General features: G+C 70.0%; 10 protein-coding genes across 10 annotated transcripts; 6 read left to right on the top strand and 4 right to left on the bottom strand.

The window, feature by feature from the left end:
* The first annotated feature begins 530 nt into the window (after positions 1-530).
* Positions 531-2,004, top strand: V1510DRAFT_410924 (autophagy protein Apg17-domain-containing protein). Its single transcript, XM_066932806.1, has one exon. It carries the CDS (start codon positions 683-685, stop codon positions 1,964-1,966), a length of 1,284 nt encoding a protein of 427 aa, XP_066791231.1. The 5' UTR covers positions 531-682; the 3' UTR covers positions 1,967-2,004.
* V1510DRAFT_389310 (RIO1 family-domain-containing protein) lies at positions 1,843-3,514 on the bottom strand. Its single transcript, XM_066931728.1, has 3 exons — positions 3,437-3,514; positions 3,316-3,406; positions 1,843-3,284 (listed from the first exon to the last, which is right to left on the bottom strand). The coding sequence occupies exons 1-3, from the start codon at positions 3,456-3,458 to the stop codon at positions 1,982-1,984; spliced, it is 1,416 nt and encodes a 471-aa protein (XP_066791230.1). The 5' UTR covers positions 3,459-3,514; the 3' UTR covers positions 1,843-1,981.
* A 137-nt stretch (positions 3,515-3,651) lies between these two features.
* On the bottom strand, positions 3,652-4,480 carry V1510DRAFT_410921 (cation transport regulator-like protein 2). Its single transcript, XM_066932805.1, has 3 exons — positions 4,311-4,480; positions 4,159-4,279; positions 3,652-4,129 (listed from the first exon to the last, which is right to left on the bottom strand). The coding sequence occupies exons 1-3, from the start codon at positions 4,467-4,469 to the stop codon at positions 3,720-3,722; spliced, it is 690 nt and encodes a 229-aa protein (XP_066791229.1). The 5' UTR covers positions 4,470-4,480; the 3' UTR covers positions 3,652-3,719.
* A 95-nt stretch (positions 4,481-4,575) lies between these two features.
* On the top strand, positions 4,576-5,994 carry V1510DRAFT_428226 (uncharacterized protein; the record flags this gene model as incomplete). Its single annotated transcript, XM_066935256.1, has 3 exons — positions 4,576-4,693; positions 4,724-5,135; positions 5,167-5,994. 3 exons carry the CDS (start codon positions 4,576-4,578, stop codon positions 5,939-5,941), a joined length of 1,305 nt encoding a protein of 434 aa, XP_066791228.1. The 3' UTR covers positions 5,942-5,994.
* Positions 5,929-7,262, bottom strand: V1510DRAFT_410915 (uncharacterized protein). The gene is made up of 5 exons (XM_066932804.1): positions 7,245-7,262; positions 7,030-7,134; positions 6,874-6,997; positions 6,693-6,842; positions 5,929-6,661 (listed from the first exon to the last, which is right to left on the bottom strand). Exons 2-5 carry the CDS (start codon positions 7,114-7,116, stop codon positions 5,985-5,987), a joined length of 1,038 nt encoding a protein of 345 aa, XP_066791227.1. The 5' UTR covers positions 7,117-7,134; positions 7,245-7,262; the 3' UTR covers positions 5,929-5,984.
* Positions 7,263-7,401: 139 nt separating this feature from the next.
* On the top strand, positions 7,402-8,630 carry V1510DRAFT_229884 (Aminomethyltransferase folate-binding domain-containing protein). The gene is made up of 2 exons (XM_066930512.1): positions 7,402-7,664; positions 7,697-8,630. Exons 1-2 carry the CDS (start codon positions 7,425-7,427, stop codon positions 8,531-8,533), a joined length of 1,077 nt encoding a protein of 358 aa, XP_066791226.1. The 5' UTR covers positions 7,402-7,424; the 3' UTR covers positions 8,534-8,630.
* A 218-nt stretch (positions 8,631-8,848) lies between these two features.
* On the top strand, positions 8,849-9,470 carry V1510DRAFT_410911 (uncharacterized protein). Its single transcript, XM_066932803.1, has one exon. It carries the CDS (start codon positions 8,920-8,922, stop codon positions 9,421-9,423), a length of 504 nt encoding a protein of 167 aa, XP_066791225.1. The 5' UTR covers positions 8,849-8,919; the 3' UTR covers positions 9,424-9,470.
* A 1,821-nt stretch (positions 9,471-11,291) lies between these two features.
* On the top strand, positions 11,292-12,515 carry V1510DRAFT_359817 (Alpha/Beta hydrolase protein; the record flags this gene model as incomplete). Its single annotated transcript, XM_066930984.1, has 1 exon — positions 11,292-12,515. The coding sequence occupies one exon, from the start codon at positions 11,292-11,294 to the stop codon at positions 12,513-12,515; it is 1,224 nt and encodes a 407-aa protein (XP_066791224.1).
* V1510DRAFT_428221 (S-adenosyl-L-methionine-dependent methyltransferase) lies at positions 12,466-13,558 on the bottom strand (the record flags this gene model as incomplete). The annotated part of the gene is made up of 2 exons (XM_066935255.1): positions 12,466-13,241; positions 13,273-13,558. 2 exons carry the CDS (start codon positions 13,556-13,558, stop codon positions 12,541-12,543), a joined length of 987 nt encoding a protein of 328 aa, XP_066791223.1. The 3' UTR covers positions 12,466-12,540.
* A 99-nt stretch (positions 13,559-13,657) lies between these two features.
* V1510DRAFT_401060 (GNAT family N-acetyltransferase) lies at positions 13,658-14,215 on the top strand (the record flags this gene model as incomplete). The annotated part of the gene is made up of 1 exon (XM_066932001.1): positions 13,658-14,215. One exon carries the CDS (start codon positions 13,658-13,660, stop codon positions 14,213-14,215), a length of 558 nt encoding a protein of 185 aa, XP_066791222.1.
* Between the last annotated feature and the right edge of the window lie 1,772 nt (positions 14,216-15,987).

Raw genomic sequence — 15,987 nt, 5'->3', positions numbered from 1 at the left:
GTGCGGCTCAAGCCACATTCCAAACTCTGTTATTATGCAATCCGCCCAGATTTCGTCCTCATCGCCGCCTTAACCAGGGCCGTCGGAGATCTAGCATCGCTAGCACGACGTCCTGATAAGATTGACGCACCGCCCTTGCCCCTGACTCAGTCACGCAGGGGCCTGGAGCTGCACATTCGCCACCGCGGCTGTGCACCCGGCTGCTCCGCTTCCGTGCGGGCCGCGCAGCGGACCGCCCAGACCGCGTCACCCGATTACGAATGGTTATCGATACCGTCGCTTGTGGTGTGACGAGCGTAGCGCGATGGCGCAATTGCAAGGGTCGCTGCGTGCTGCGGGGCCCGCTGACAGGCGCAGTGGCGTCGTCTGGTCTGTGGCGGAAGGTTCCGGACGCCAGCCGCAGGCCATGCGGCTCGAGCGCCCATGCAGCGGGCTGTGCAGCTGCGCGCCGTGCAGCGGCGAGCGGGCGCCACGCCGCACGGCGTGCGGCTCAGCGCGCGCCGCTGATCTCCCGCCGCCGGCCCCGGAGCACGGCGCCGCACGGCGTGCGGCGTTCAGCCGCACGCCGTGCGGCTCAAGTTACCCGGGGATCACGGCGACGTCAGCCCGCCGTCCTCCCTCCGCACGTCCTTCCGGCGTGACAACATCCACGTCCAGACCCGCACCGGCCACCTTTCTCCCCATGGAGACGACCGGGTGGTTTGTGGCGGCCAAGAAGGCGCTCGGCGTGGCCTCGCCGCTGTGCGCGCGTGCGTCGGCGCTCGTCGACGAGACAAAGGCCGCCGTCTGCCACGGCGCCGCCCGCAGCGCCGCGGCCGCCTTCGTCGCCCGCGAGGTCGCCGGCCAGGTCGACGTGCTCGTCGCCGTCGCCGACAGCGTGCAGCGCGCAATCGAGGTGGCCGCGTACGAGTTTCAGGACTCGCTGACCGACCTCGACACCGTCGGGGCCGCCCTGGCCGAGATCCTCGACGTGCTCGGCCGGACGACGGTGGACGCCGGGTTTGGCGGCGCCGCGGCCGGCGGCGCCCGGACCCTGCGCGAATACACAGACGAGAGCGCGGTGGAGGCGCTCAAGGCGCAGCTGCACGGCGCCATCGACATCTTCCAGGAAGCGCACGCGACCGCGGCCGACGCCGCGGCCGCCCTCGAGCGCGACGTGGCCGGTCTGGCCGGCGAGGTCGAGCCAGCTCCGGCGGCCACCGGCGCCCGCGCAGGCGCGGCCGCCATCGAGGCCGCCGCCGAGGACATGGGCGAGCTGCTGGACTCGCTGACCCGGCACTACGACCAGTGCTCCGAGGCGCTGGTGGCCGACGAGCGCGGCGAACTCGACCCGGCCACGGCCGCAGACCGCGCCGAGCTCGCGGTCGTGCTCGCCGGCGACGCCGAGCAGGTCGACGGCGTCGTGGCCGAGCTACGGGCGCAGCTGACCGAGATCGAGGCCACGGCCGGCGACATTGCCGCCTTTGCAGCCGCCGCCGACCGCGCCCATGCGCGCGCGGTCGCCCGCACGGACGCCATCGACGACTTTGCCCACCGCCGGCTGCCCGCGCACCTGGCGGCCGCGCGGGCGTTCGGCACGGCGTGCCGGCACTACTTTGCCCGACGTGCGGCGCTGCTCGGCGACCTCAGCGGCCTCGTCGCCTACTTCAAGATGTTCCTGCAGTCGTACGACGCGCTCGTGCTCGAGGTCCTGCGCCGGCAAAAGGCGCACGCCAAGATGGAGCGCGTGGTCGAGGACGCCGTCGAGCGGCTCAAGGCGCTGCACTACGACGAGGTCGCCGCGCGCGACGCGTTCCACGCCGAGCGCGGCTCGTTTCTGCCCAGCGAGCTCTGGACAGGCCTGGCCGACCCGCCGCTCGGGTTCGAGGTCATCGCCAACGAGGTCTCGGCGCTGCCCGAGCTGTCGCCCGCGACCGTCGACGCTGTCAAGAAGCGCGTGCTGCTGCTGGACCCGGCCGAACATTAGCCTAACAATGCATTCCTATCCTCGTTTGCTGTTGTTGACCAGCTTCTTTTTGAGATGCTTGGGCATCTTCTGGGCGCGCTTCTCGCGGTTCGCCTCGCGGACCTGCTTCTTGCGCTCCTTTTTGTCGTCGCGGTCCTCGAACTTCTTGTTCTTGGACGCCTTTTCGCGGTCGACCCACTCGCGGGCCGGCGCCTCGTCGTCGTCCGAGTCCGCGTCCGAGTCGTCGTCCGAGTCGTCGTCGGACTCGTCCGAGTCCTGGCCGACGATCAGGTTCTGGTACACCAGCTCGTGGCCCTGGCCGGACGCGACCTTCTCGGCGTCGCGCTCGACGTCGTAGACCTGCTCGAGCGTCTGCGGAATGTAGATGCTGCGGAACACGGCCTCGTCGACCGCGTCCTGGTCCTCGTCGACCGCGGGCGCGACGCGCGGCAGCTCGGCCAGCCGCTCGATCAGGCCGCGGATGGTCTCCTCGCCGGACTCGACACTGGCGGCCGCGTACAGCTCGGCCGTCGTGATCAGCCCGAACAGCTGCCGCTCGCTGAACAGCGCCTCCTGCGGCACCCGCCGCTTCCGGAAGAAGTCGTTCACGTTCTTGATGTCCATCCGCAGGAACTGCAGGCTGTACGGGTGGTCGTGCTCGACCGACTGCGACACGTCGATCACGAACAGCTTGCCCTCGTGGAACAGGATGTTGTACTCGCTCAGGTCCGCGTGCACCAGCCGGCACCGGTGGTACATCATGATCATGTACGCCACGAGCTGCAGGTACAGCTCGGCGAACTTGTCCTCGGTCGTGGCCGCGTCGTCGCCGGCCCCGACGTTCTCGGCGTCGCGCTCGGCCTCGATCGCGTTGAGGGCGTCCCGCAGCCGCGGCGACGGCCAGCCGTCGCTGTCGCCGAGGAACTCCATCACCAGCACGTGCAGCTTGAGCGCCAGCGGCTTGGGCGACGGGATCCCGGCGGCGTACAGCCGGTTGAGGTTGCGCATCTCCTTCTCGGCCCACAGCTTGACCATCTTGCGGGGATTGTGTCGCGAGTAGCCGTTGCGGAACCGGTACTCGCCCGAGACGTACCGGTCGCGGTCCTTGAAGACCAGGATCGACGTCTTGTAGATCTTGATGGCCCGGTGGACGATCTGCAGCTCGCCGGCCTCGTCAGGGACCTGTGCCGTGGCGTGGTACACGTTGGCCTCCTTGCCGGTGCTCACGCAGCCGTTGATCTCGTACAGATCGCCGCGGTTGATGAGCTTGAGGAGGAGCGTGCGGGTCCGCGGGTCGAGCACCTGCTCGGTTGTGGCCCGGTCCGACTTGTCTGTGAGTCTGGCGTCAGTGCGTCCAGCGCCGAGCGTACTTGTTCTTGATCGACGGAACGAGCTCGTCGACTTTGATCCGCGAGGCGTATTTCGACAGGATCTCGTTGTCGTCGAAGCGCTTTTTGCCGCCTGCGTCAGCGGAGCGGGTGGCCGACTCACTCTTGACGGCCATGCCGGCCATGCCGGCGCCGAGCTCGCCTAGCGCGCGCTCGTCGTCTGATCCCGTGTGCGCGTCCATGTAGAGGAGCCGGGGCGCGAAATTTTTTCTTGGGAGTTCGGATCACGTGGCCAGCCGCGCGCCGTGCGGCGCCGGCGCGGCCCGCCGACGCTGCACACGCCGCAGGGTAACCCTGCCAGACGCGCCGCGCATCGTGCGGCTCAGACATTGCTATGTACACAAGGACGCGCCGCGCGCCGTGCGGCCCGTGCGGTACCGTGGGCACTACGGCGCCGGCGGCGCCACTACCGCGCCGGTCTGCTTGGCGAGGCCCGCGGCCGCGGCGGCCGTCTCGAGCGCGCGCACGCGTCCGGCAAGGGCCCGGATGTGCAGATCGCGCGATTCCGGCGCCAGCTCGTCCAGGCTCTCGGCCAGGCGGTACAGATACTCGCGGTTCGGTCCGGACGGCCCGTGCGACGCGTAGATGGTCGCCGCTAGATCATCCAGCGGCTGCACGCCCGTAAACGCCGGATTGTCCGGTGTGCCGATGTAGACGATCGACGGCAGCGACGGGGCCTCGGCCACGTCCGCCGGCTGGAACGGCACCAGGTGGACCGTGTAGCCGTTCTGCTCGCGCAGGTCCAGGTGCGCTGAGACCTCCGGCACCTGGGCCGGCTCGATCTTGTAGGCCACGCCTGGGTCAGCGGCTTCGGCAGCAACTTACCCCAGATGTGCTCGCCCTCTGGCGCGTCGTCCGGGTCGCCGAGCGTCTGCCAGTACTCGCGCTCGACGAGCGTCACCACGCGGCCGGGCGCCTCTGGCGTGCCGCGGTGGTCGTGTGATTGCTGCGGTCAGCGGCGCCGCGTGCCCGCGTACCTGCCAGAACCGGCGCACAAAGCCGGTGATGTAGCCGGGCACGGCGCGCTGGACGCCGGGCGGCGGCTTGAAGATAAGCGAGCCGTAGCCAAAGATCCAGAAGGCATCGTGCGACACCTGGGCCACGGGGTCCGTCAGGCGGGCCGGTTGCTGAGCCATTGGTGGGGAGGAGCCGCGCGTGGTGCGGCTTGAGGCAGAACAGCGCCGCACTCCGTGCGGCGCGCCTACACAAGCCGCACAGCGTGCGGCGCCAACCCCGTCCGCCATGCCCCCCGACCTCGCCGCCTGGGCGACGCCCGACCGCTGGAACCTCCACAGCCGCCCCGTCCCGCGGCCGCTGGACACGGTCACCAGCATCGACGTCTACGACTTTGACAACACGCGTACGTCCGGCCGCTGCCGCGCTGACCCAGTCTTTCTGTCGCCGTCGCCGAACCCGGCTCTGTTTGACCAAACAACCATCGGCCGGCTACAGGTCCCCGACGTGTTTTCCGCCGGCGGGTGGTGGCATAACGAGTGCACACTGCGCGAGCTCGGCCGCGGCTTTGACGACGAGATCAAGCGACAATGGCGCGGGTACTGGAACGAGGCCGTCGCTGCCGAGGTCGCGCGGTCCGTGGCCGATCCGGGCACGCTCACGATCCTACTCACCGGCCGCGGCCGCGCCAGGTTCGGGTCCATCGTCGAGGCCATGGTCAACAGCCGAGCGATGGCGTTCGATATGCTGGTGCTCAAGCCGACTGAGCTGGGCCTGTCGACGCTGAACTACAAGAACAAGTTCATGGAGACTACGATCCTGGCCTGCCCGGGCTTGCGCAACGTTCGGTACGTACAGCGACGACCGTGCTGACGCCAGCATGTTCGAGGACCGCGGCTACCACGTGCGCGAGTTCAACGTGGCGCTGGCGCGGCTGCAGAAGGACTTTTCCCGACGGCATGGCCAGCCGTTCCAGTACAGCGTGCGGCTCATCAAGGCCGAGGCGGCCATGCTGGACCCCGCGCGCGAGCTGCGCATGGTCCAGCGCATGGTCCGCGAGCAGAACGACCGCGCCAGCCGTGACGCGGGCGGCGCGGCGCTGGCCACAGTCTCGCTCGCCCCGGACACGCAGTCGGTCGCATTTTCAGTCGCGGAAGAGAGCCGGCAGGCGCTCCTGGACCTCGCGCTGGCGCAGCGTGCCGGCGACGGCAGCCCGCTGCCGTTCATCTCGCTGCTCAACGTCGGCCTGCGCACGGCCGAGAACACGCTGACCGTGATTGCCGCGTTCAACAAGGCGCGGGCGGCCGGCCACGAGCCGGCGGCGGTGACCGAGTTTGCCGTGGTCGCCGCCGGGCTATACGCCGACGCGTACTACGCCGTGCGAATCCAGCCGGACGTCGCTGAGGACGCTGGCTGGACCACGTGGACCGACTTTGTCAACCCCGTCGTGCTCGTCGCCGCCAACGTCGGCGCGGCCGAGTGCGCCCGGCTCAGTCTCAACCCCCGGTCGTGCGCCATCTCGCGCGAGACTGAGGCCAAGGTCGCCGCGGCGCTGCAGCCGGTCGCCGGCCCCCGTGTGCGGGTAGTCTGCACCAGCCGGTCGCGTTGGCGGCTCGACCTCGGCGCGCGCAAACAGCGGCGCAAGAAAAAATGATGTATTAACAGCCGCCGCGGGCTCGCGCGGCAGCAATGACAGCCTACAGGTCGGCCAGCGGGTCTGGGGCCGCCGCGGGCGTCGCGTCCGCGTCCTCCAGCAGGTACTGCAGGATGTCGCCCAGCGAAACCACGCCCTTGAGCTTGTTCTTGTCGTCGATGACGACCAGCCGGTGCAGCCGTGACCGGCGAATCGTGTCCATGATGGTATCCATGCGGTCCTGGTCGGTGCACGTGTACACGCCCTCGAACTCGTCCGAGCGGCGCATGATGGCCTCGCCCACGGTCAGCTCGAGGTCCGTGTAGATGCCGCCCTTGATCAGCAGCAGCACGTCGACCGACTCGTAGATGTTGAGCAGCGTGCCGTCGGCGTCCAGGATCGGCACGCTCGACACGTCGCGCTGCACGAGCAGGTGGATCACGTCCAGGACCGGCGTGTCCATCGTGGCCGTGACCAGGTTCGAGTAGCACCCGATGTTGAGGTCCCGCAGCGGCTTGCGCAGCATCCGCGTCTCCTTGCAGTTCTGCGCGACGAACTTGAGGATGCGGTACTGCGTCAGCACGCTCAGCACAATCTCCCGCTGCTTCTCGGCGTCGTAGTCGATCAGCGGGATGCGCCGGCCCTTGGACGCCACCATTTTGAGGCACGCATCGTACAGCGGCTTGAACGGGTGCACCGACACCGTCTCGAGCGGCTGCACCCCAATCGCGCGCTCGACGTCTGCCGTCAGCTCGTCCGGCCGGCCACGTACCTCGCAGTCCGTCGAGTGTGAAGTGCTCGACCTTGTCGAGCTTCTCGGGGTTCTGGTAGTAGTACTGGATCACGTTGATGTAGTCGGACGACGTCAACAGGCCCGCGAACTTGGACGTCTTGGAGTTCCACAGCGGCGCCGACACAATGCCTGGCGTCAGCACGCCCGCGACCGTACGCACCGTTCTGCTGCAGGATATTCAGCGACTTGCGCACCAGCAGCGATGTGTCGAGGACGAGCAGTCGGAACGACACCGGCAAGACGTCGTACGCGGTCTTGCCCTTGAGGAACGCTTGGATCGCTTTCTGGCCGTCAGCGCAGCCGCGCGGTTGCTTACCAGGCCCTGGCGCTGCTCGGACTCGATGATGTCCTCGGTGGACTTGAACCGGACGTCCTCGATGGCAATCCGCGACGTGATCTCCATGGTGGCGGCCGCCAGAGTCTGGGGGTCAGCAAGGCTCAGGGGGGCGTGGGCGGACGGCGGGGGGGCCGGAGGGCCGCGGACGACCGCCGGACCGGCCCGCGACGCCCGCCGCGCGCGCCGCGACGTACCTGTCTGGATGGCGAGAGTGCGGTGTGCTGCGATGGAAGGCGGAGCGGCAGCGCGTCACGTGTGCGCCGCACCCGGCGCCACGTGATCCTGTGCGGCTCGTGCGGCGCGGCGCGTCACGTGCTGTATGAGTAATGTCCGCGCTGTCGACCGCCGGCAGCCAAACGGATCGGCTGCGCACGATGAGCGCACTCCTGGCTGTTCTGCGGCGCCCCCCCGCGCTCCTGCGTGCCGGCTGCCGCTGGGCGAGCTCCGGCCCGGCCCTGCCGCCGGCGATCGGATGCGCCGACCTGTCTGGCGACCGCGCGCTGGTCCGGGTATCCGGGGCCGACGCCAGCCATTTCCTGCACGGGATCACGACGAACCGGATGCCCGAGGAGGACGACGACGAGGGCATCTACACGGCATTCCTGACGGCCAAGGTACGGCGGGCGGACGGCGGAGCTGACCCCAGGGCCGCGTGCTGTACGACACCTTTGTATACCCGGCACACACCAACGCCGCGTGGGCCACCGAGCACGGCGAGGAGCCGGCGTACCTTGTGGACTGCGCGCGATCGCGGCTGGGCGAGCTGCTGACCCACCTGCGCCGGCACAAGCTGCGGTCCAAGGTCAAGTTCGGCGAGGTCGCCGACTGGCAGGTTTGGACATGCTGGGACGCCGGCTCGACCGAGGCCGGCACGCCGCTGGCCAAGCCGCCGGCGCTGCTCGGGCTGGCTGACAACCGCGTTCCCGGCCTGGGGCTGCGGGTAGTCGTGCCGGCAGCCGCGCCGCTGAGCGTGCAGGCGCCGGGCCTGACCGAGGTCCCCGCCGCCTCGTACGCGCTTCGCCGGATCCTGCACGGCGTGCCCGAGGGCGAGCCCGACATCACCGTCGGCGGCTCGCTGCCGATGGAGGTCTGCCTGGACCACATGGGCGCCATCGACTTTGACAAGGGCTGCTATCTGGGCCAGGAGCTGACGATCCGCACCAAGCACCGCGGCGTTGTCCGCAAGCGCCTGGTGCCGGTCGAGCTGCACGCACTTGACGCGGCCGCGACCGGCACGTACGACGCCGGCTTCGACGCCGGCGCGCCGCCGCCGCTGGTCGCGCTGCACCGCGCCGACGGCACCGGCGGCGGCCGCCGCGGCGCCGGCGTCGGCGAGCTGCACACCGTCGTCGGCAACGTCGGGCTGGCGGTCGTGCGGCTCGAGCACGCGGACGCGCCGCTCGTCGCGCGCTGGGACGGCCCGGACGGGCCGCGCGCGGTGGGCGTGGCCGCGTCGGTGCCGGGGTGGTGGCCGGAAGAGTGAGCCGCACGCCGCGCGGCGCATCACGTGAGCGCCGCATCCCGTGCGGCTCGGCGTCTGTACATATTCCCTTCTCCGCAACACGGTCCCCACCAATGTCCTCTCCCGACCTCTCCCGCGCCCGTGCCGCCGTGCACGCGCGGCTGCTGGCCGCCGCCGACCGGTACGGCGGCCGCGTGGCCAAGGCCGACCGCGTGCTCTCGCCCAAGTCGTCGGCCGACCTGAACCTGATGACGGCCCAGTACTCCCTGGTGCTCCTCGCCGAGACCGTGCGGCTGACAGACAAGCACCTGCTGCGCGCCCGGCTGGCCCGGCAGTTGGCGGCCGTGCTCGCCAGATACGCGCCGGCCGCGCCGGCGCCGGGCCTGGCCTCGCCGGCCGTGGCCCGCATGCGCGCGCTGTCGTCGCTGATCAGCGATGTGCGCACGTTTGCGCGCCTTGTCGGTCTGCTCGGCCTGCTGACCTGGGGCGCCGACACCGTGCGCTCGCCGCCGGCCGACCCGCTGCTGCGCGTGGTGGCCTACGCCCAGGTCGCCGCCAACCTCGGCTACCAGCCGCTCGAGAACGTGGCCTACCTGGGCTCAAAGGGCATTCTGCCCGTGTCCCCGGCGAGCGTGGGCCGGCTCTACCTGTACTCGTCGCGATGCTGGCTCACCCACGTCGTGCTCGAGTTTGTGCGCCTGGGGCGTGAGCACGCGTTGGCCCGCAAGGCCGAGAAGAAGGACCCGGCGGCCGAGCGCCGCCGGCTGGTTCAGACAATTGTGGCTGCGGCGTACCTGCCGCTGTGCCTCAACTGGTCTACGCCGACTGGGTTCCTGCCGGACCTGGCTACGGGTGCACTGGGCACGGTGGCCGGCGGCGTGCGTCTGCTGCCGGTCTGGCAGGCTGCTTAGAGCTGCTGGAGCGGCCGCCGACGGAGAAATGCATGTGTTGATTCTGACCCCTGGCGCCAACCTGGCGGCGCACAGCTGCGGCTGTGCGCGAGTAGCTGCGGGGATACCAGCCGGGCCGGTGGCGGGTCGTGTGACGGTGGCCTACAGAGGCGACCCGCAGAGGCGACCCGCAGGGATGGCCGCCGACGGTGACCCGCAGACGGGTCGTGACTGTAGCTGCGCCGTCTACGCGCCGCGGTGCCACGGCGGCTGGCCGCACGGCCACGGCTCGGCCACGCGCGCCACTGCACGGCCACGACCGTCACGGCCGCCACAGTCGCCACGGCCGCCGTCGCACCGCCGCGCAGCACCCCCTGCACGGCCACGCACGGCCACCCCAGCCACGCCCGTCCCGCTCGTTCCGGTCGGTTCCGACTCCGTCCGTCCGCCGTCCGCGATCCGTCGCCGGCCAACAGCCGGCGCCGTCGTGCCAGCGCCGTGCGCGGCCTGTCTCTACGTGCACAAACGGGCCGCATTTTGCGGGGTTTGACACCCGCCCTCGTTGTTGGGTACCAAAGAAAGCCATAGAACCCAGTGCCGCCCACTGTTGGGCTCGCCGCGAGTAGCCGCTGCCCCGTGACCCGCCAGCTCACGGCCTGATCACAGCAGCACCCGTATGGCGCTCTACTGTTGGCTGCCTACGCATCTCCGAGCCAAGCCCGTGCTCAGGCTGGCGCATGAGACCGTAGGGGTAGCCCAGCACCGCGCAGCTGAGCCGCACGGCGGCGTCCAGCTGAGCCGCACGCGCGTCTCTACGTAGCCAGACGGCCTGGCCTCCCGCGCGACCTCCCCAGGCCCACACCCGTGCGGCCAGGCCCACCGTCAGCCGTGTGCGGCGCACGGCGCTGGCGTTCGGCGCTCAGCCGTGTCGGCCGCTTATGTCCGCGGCAGCTCCGTAAGCGACCCGACCAGCCGTGCGGCGGGCCAGCGTGTCCAGTGTGTGGCCTGTGTGCGCGCTGGCGCAGGCGGGCGCCGGCCGGCGGCCGGAGGCTGCCGGCCCCGCCCGTTCTGGCCCGGGCGGGCACAGCGTGGCCGGGGTCAAGGCGTGGGCGCTGGGTGTGGGCGCCGACCGCTAACGTGCGGCTCAGTCGCCAACAAACTCACCGCCAAAAATTTTTCTGCACCGACTTCCGACGGCGTTGCCAGAGAGCATCAGGCGTCGAACCCACCCGCGCAGGATCATCGTGCTCGCGCTCGGCACGACTGTTTCTGGGACATCCCGGTCCAGGCGCTTCGATCGAGACCACACAGCCCCGGTCCGTACGCAGGCGGCAATTGCAGGTAAGCACCCGTGACAGCGGACGGGGGGGCGGACGCGGCGTGGACGGCAGCAGGCCGACGCGGGCGGCGCGGCCGTGGGCGTCGCGCGCGGCCGCCACAGTGCCCAGCGGGGACGGCTGGCTAACAGCCAGGTGGCGGCGCATCCGCGGACTTTCTCGGCTCCGGTATCTCCGTCCCGTTAGCAGCGCACAGCGCACCACGACCAGGTCGACGTTCCCGCGCAGGCAGTGTATGTTTCTATATATGCTGGTGGCATATATATAAATGTATGCTCGCCGCCGTTGATATTGCCCACCATTCTTCGTCTACGGTCGATTCTTGAGCTCGGGACAGCGGCAGCCGCCTCGCTGTCGAATTCGCTCGGTCCACTTGCACACGGGTCCCTTGTGTGGACGCGTGCCAGCAGCGGCACAGCAACAGCTTCGTCGGCGTCGCGTGCGTCGACCAGCGGCCCCGGCGTCCCCCCGGGTGCGTCAAAGAGCGAACAGGCCGCGCGTGCAGCGCGGCGCGAGCAGCGGCGGCGCGAGCTGCTGTCATCACAGAGCCACATGAGCGACGACGTGTCGCGGCCCCGGACGGGCCCGCGCAACCTCGGCTTTGGCGTGTTCCCGCTGTCGTACCGCGAGGCCATCAGCCAGTGGTGGGGCGGCGCCACGCTCGAAGAGTCCGAGCGCGCTGTGCTCTCGTTCCTGCCGTTTTTCCCCGAGTCGGACGGCGTGCGCCAGGCGACGTCGTCGATGGTGCCGCTCGCACGCAAGGGCCACGAGCTCAACGAGTTCCGCATCGAGCGTGTGGGCGAGGCCGTGGAGAATGACCTTGTGATTCTGCACGGCTACGGCGCCGGCCTCGGCTTTTTCTACCGCAACTTCGACGAGCTCAGCTCGGTCAAGGGCTGGCGGTTGCACGCGCTTGACCTCCTGGGCTACGGCCGCTCGACGCGGCCGCGCTTTTCGGTCCGCGCCAAGGGCGACCGCGAGCGTGTCTACGAGGCCGAGAACTGGTTTGTCGACTCGCTCGAGGAGTGGCGCGTCAAGCGCAACATCGACCAGTTCACGCTGATGGCGCACTCCATGGGAGGCTACCTCGGGGTGGCCTACGCGCGCAAGTACCCTGAGCGGCTCAAGAAGCTCATCCTGGTCTCGCCCGTGGGTGTGCCCGAGGACCCGTGGGGCAGCGGCTCGGCGGCGATCACGCCGCACGACCCGCCCACCGCCCTCCAGCAGGAGTTCACGGCCAGCCAGGAGAGCACCACGCAGCACGCCGCGCGCCCGCAGCCGCCGCCGAAGCGTCCCCTGCCCGCCTGGTTCGTCTTCCTCTGGGAGCGCCACGTCTCGCCCTTCAGCGTCATCCGCCTCGCCGGCCCGCTCGGGCCCCGCCTCGTCTCCGGCTGGACCCAGCGCCGCTTCTCGAAGCTGTCCACGGCCGAGTTCGAGGCTCTGCACTCGTACACCTACAACATCTTCAACGCCCGCGGCTCGGGCGAGTACGCCCTGCCGTACCTGCTCGCCCCCGGTGCCTACGCGCGCTTCCCGCTCATCAACCGGCTCGACAAGCTCCGCTGCCCGACCCTGTGGATGTACGGCGAGAACGACTGGATGGACGTCTCCGCCGGCAAGGCTGCCGTCCAGAAGCTGCGCAGCCAGGGCAAGGACGCCGACATCGCCGTCGTGGAGGCCGCCGGCCACCACCTCTACCTCGACAACCCGACCGCGTTCAACGAGATCATCGTCGACGAGATGCGCAAGGTCTCGCCTTCGCATCCGAGTACATAGTATATAGCCAAACGTACATTTACCATCACTTGCGGACGGTCACGACCACCGACCGCACGACGCCGCTGCGCGCCCACCACGCGAGCACCTTGGCGAACGAGCTGTACGGCTTGAACTGCAGGTGCGCGCCGAGAGAGGCGTCGCGCCGCTTGATGAAACGCGCCAGCCCGTCAAAAACATCTGCCGAGACGTCTTCGACCGACACTGTCCACCCGGCCGCGGCTGTGAACCCGCACGACTCGAGCAGCCGGACGTAGTCTGCCACGGTCACAAAGTTGGCCACCGGCGTATGCGCGAACGCACACACTACACGCAGCCCGAGCTGCTGCAAAAACGACGGACTGTCGCCGCGGACAAGATCAGCAGCCGCGAAGGCCCCGCCGGCCGCCAGCAGCGAGTGCGCGTACGTCAAGAACTCGCGCCGGTCCGGCGCCAGGTGATACAGACAGTCCAGGGCGACGATCTTGTTACAGTCGGCGGCCCGCTCGAGCGCTGCTGCCGGCCAGGACTGCGGCCGGCTGGCGTCAAGTGTGTACAGAGCCGCGTGGGCCAGGCCCTTGCAACGGCGGGCGGCAACGGCCGCCTGCGCGTCCAGCGACGTCACGCCTGTATACGCGGCCACTTGCGGCGCGTACAGTAGGGTCTGGTCGCCGCAGCCGACGCCAATGTCCAGCAACCGGTCGGCCGGGCCAAGCGCGGCCGCCAGGGCCAGTCGGGCCGCCAGCGCTGGCGTCAGCGCCGTCGCTCCGCCACGTACCTGTCGCCGCCGCAGGGAAGTCGTCCGGGGCGACGTCGCGCCAGAGGCCCATGTTGTTCCAGAGCGTGCCCGGGTCGGTCAGGTTGAGCAAGACGTGCGAGAGCGAGTAGACCTCGCGGGTCCGGCCGGCCCGCAGCGCCGCCAGCGCGCGCAACGGCAGCCGCGCCAGCACGAAGGCGCCGACGAGGAGCAGCACGTGCGCAGCCGCGTCCGCCGGCGTGTGCACGGCGTGCAGCGCGCGGCCGGCGAGCCAGGCCACGGCGACGGCGACGGCGGAGACAAACATGGTGTGGCGCGTGCGTGGCGCGGTCCAAACTGCGACCCGGGTCGGCCACGGGTACCGGCAGTTATGTCCGCAAGCGTCCCAGGCAGTCACAGCAACACCATGGCCAGCGCCAGCAAGGACTACTCGGCGGTGATCATCCAGACGCCGCGGCTGACGCTGCGGCCGCTCTCGGTCGCCGACGCGCCGGCGTGGCTCCAGATCATGCAGGACCCCGATGTTCTACGGTACTGGAGCCACGGCCCGTGGAAGGACGAGGACGAGGCCGAGACCGCCATCAAGGCCGACATGGCCGCGCTCGAGCGCGGCGAGTACCTCAAGCTCGCAATCGTTGAAAACGAGACCAAGCGGCTGGCGGGCATGTGCCTGCTCTTTGGCGTGCACGAGGCGTCGCGCCGCTGCTGGATCGGCTTCTGCTTAGCCAACCAGTTCTGGGGAAAGGGCTACATGACGGAGGCGCTCACGGGCTTCCTGGACTACGCCCACAAGATCCTGGCCATGCGTCGGTTTGAGGCCGACACCGACCCGAACAACACGCGGTGCCAGGCCGTGCTCGAACGCATGGGCTTTGAGCGGGAGGGCCTGCTGCGCGAGCGCTGGTTGGTCGACGGCGAGGTCAAGGACGCTCTGATCTACGGCCTGGTCAAGCGTGATAGCTAGTAATGCAGATTGCCGTTCCGGGACGCACGTCCGTGCGCGTCATGCGGGAGCGTCGCTTGTGCGACGTGACCCCCACGCAGTGGCTGTGTGCGGCGCACTGCATGGCGGTGCAGGCCGCGACGACGCTCGGATTGCCGCAGGGCCTGTCCAAGGCGCCTGTCCCTGAGCAGGCTGAAAAGCTCTGGGCAAGCCGCCATACGGCACGCTAGGCGGAGATAACGCGGCCTTCTGTCTGTGCCTCCGGTGGCGACCGCGCCGAGGTCGTTGCCCTGCGGACAGACTCGGGCGAGTGCAGACCGCGAGCCGCAGAACGTGCGGCTCATCCTGTGGCGCCGTAGGACGCACTCGACGGAGCCAGCCCCGGAGCCTGGTGGGTGCCTCTGGCAGCGACTTGCCGAGGGGTGCTGCCGTACGGCAGGCAGGGCAGCAAGTGTGTCGGCTCGCTCTGCGGCTCATCTGTGCCGCAAAGGGCCGCTCTCTGCGCCGCCAGAGGACCGCCACAGCCGCACCAGCACCGCCTCGGAACCTGGTGACTGCCTGCGGTCCACTACCCCCTGAGCAGCGACGCGGCGCGCCGCCACTTACCCGGCTATCGCGACGCGTCCATCTTCGGCCGCCAGCGCCTCGACAGCCAGCAACATGACCGACACCGTGGCCGCGTTTCCGTTCAGCATCGACGCGCCGGGCGACGACGAGGCCGACGCGCTGATGGCGGCCGCCGCCGAGGCCGGCGACGACGAGGCCGAGCGCATGTTTGACGAAGTGCACTTCATGGAGCCCCCCGCCCGATCCGCTGCAGGCGGTGGCTCTGGGCCGGACGGGCCGACGGACGCGCTGGAGCACACGCCGTTTGCGCTGGGCGGAGCAGACGCGGTGGCAGAGAGGGCCCCGGAGGCTGCGTCGTTCGCCGGCGTCGCCGGCACGCCGTTTGCGCTGAGTGACACGGACATGCTCGAGGAAAGCTATCGGGCGGCGCTGGGCGAACTCCAGCCCGAGCGGGCCGCGGACGCGCTCGAGGCGGCGGCCGAGGCGGCCATTGCGGACGTGCGGCCGCGCGCGCTGTTCGCCGGCGTCCGCGCAAGCAACATGGACTTTGCGGACGCGCTCTACACGTACCGGTCGGCGATCCTGTCGTCCGGCAAAGAGGTGCGGCTCAAGGTGCGGCCGCGGCGACGAGCACCGCCGCGCGCCGGCTGGGCGTTCGACGACGAGGCCGTGGCCGGAGCCAACCAGCGGCTGACGTTCGGGATCCCGGTCGGCGAGATGATGACCAAGATCGAGAAGGAAGAGCTGGCCGCGGAGCTGGCGCCGCCACCGCCGCCGCAGCGGTTCACCGGCGGCGACGGCCAGCTCTGGGCCGAGAAGTGGCGGCCGCGCAAGTGGGTGGACCTCGTCGGCGACGAGCGCACGAACCGCGCGCTGCTGCGGTGGCTGCAGGCGTGGTCGCCGGTGGTGTTCAAGAAGCCGCCGCCGCCGGACGCGCGGCTGCGGCTCGAGCAGGGCGGCGACCCGCTGCACCGGCCACAGCGCAAGATCCTGCTGCTGCACGGCCCGCCGGGGCTCGGCAAGACGACGGTGGCGCACGTGGCCGCGCGCCAGGCCGGCTACGACGTCCTGGAGATCAACGCCAGCGACGAGCGCGCCGGCACGGCTGTCCAGGACAAGCTCAAGGGCGCGACCGAGTCGCACCGGGTCGGCAAGCGGCCAGTGTGCATCATCGCCGACGAGATCGAGGGCGGGGCCGAGTCTGGCTTTGTGCGGATGCTGCTGGA

The sequence above is a fragment of the Dipodascopsis tothii genome (genome assembly GCF_038497935.1).
Source record: "Dipodascopsis tothii strain CBS 759.85 unplaced genomic scaffold V1510scaffold_3, whole genome shotgun sequence".
Lineage (NCBI taxonomy): Eukaryota > Fungi > Ascomycota > Lipomycetes > Lipomycetales > Lipomycetaceae > Neoaidaea > Neoaidaea tothii.
This window is presented reverse-complemented; position numbering and strand designations above follow the sequence as displayed.

Bases quoted from the DNA above. Each gene is read 5' to 3' on its own strand.
- V1510DRAFT_410924 (XM_066932806.1), top strand. From the start codon at position 683: ATGGAGACGACCGGGTGGTTTGTGGCGGCCAAGAAGGCGCTCGGCGTG.
- V1510DRAFT_389310 (XM_066931728.1), bottom strand. From the start codon at position 3,458: ATGGCCGGCATGGCCGTCAAGA. The intron at 3,407-3,436 runs GTGAGTCGGCCA...CCGCTGACGCAG, and splicing joins GGCCGGCATGGCCGTCAAGA to GCGGCAAAAAGCGCTTCGAC. The intron at 3,285-3,315 runs GTACGCTCGGCG...CACTGACGCCAG, and splicing joins GTTCCGTCGATCAAGAACAA to ACTCACAGACAAGTCGGACC.
- V1510DRAFT_410921 (XM_066932805.1), bottom strand. From the start codon at position 4,469: ATGGCTCAGCAACCGGCCCGCCTGACGGACCCCGTGGCCCAGGTGTCG. The intron at 4,280-4,310 runs GTACGCGGGCAC...CGCTGACCGCAG, and splicing joins TTGTGCGCCGGTTCTGGCAG to CAATCACACGACCACCGCGG. The intron at 4,130-4,158 runs GTAAGTTGCTGC...CCGCTGACCCAG, and splicing joins AGAGGGCGAGCACATCTGGG to GCGTGGCCTACAAGATCGAG.
- V1510DRAFT_410915 (XM_066932804.1), bottom strand. From the start codon at position 7,116: ATGGAGATCACGTCGCGGATTGCCATCGAGGACGTCCGGTTCAAGTCC. The intron at 6,843-6,873 runs GTGCGTACGGTC...TGCTGACGCCAG, and splicing joins GAATATCCTGCAGCAGAACG to GCATTGTGTCGGCGCCGCTG. The intron at 6,662-6,692 runs GTACGTGGCCGG...AGCTGACGGCAG, and splicing joins CACACTCGACGGACTGCGAG to ACGTCGAGCGCGCGATTGGG.
- V1510DRAFT_229884 (XM_066930512.1), top strand. From the start codon at position 7,425: ATGAGCGCACTCCTGGCTGTTCTGCGGCGCCCCCCCGCGCTCCTGCGT. The intron at 7,665-7,696 runs GTACGGCGGGCG...AGCTGACCCCAG, and splicing joins CGGCATTCCTGACGGCCAAG to GGCCGCGTGCTGTACGACAC.
- V1510DRAFT_410911 (XM_066932803.1), top strand. From the start codon at position 8,920: ATGCGCGCGCTGTCGTCGCTGATCAGCGATGTGCGCACGTTTGCGCGC.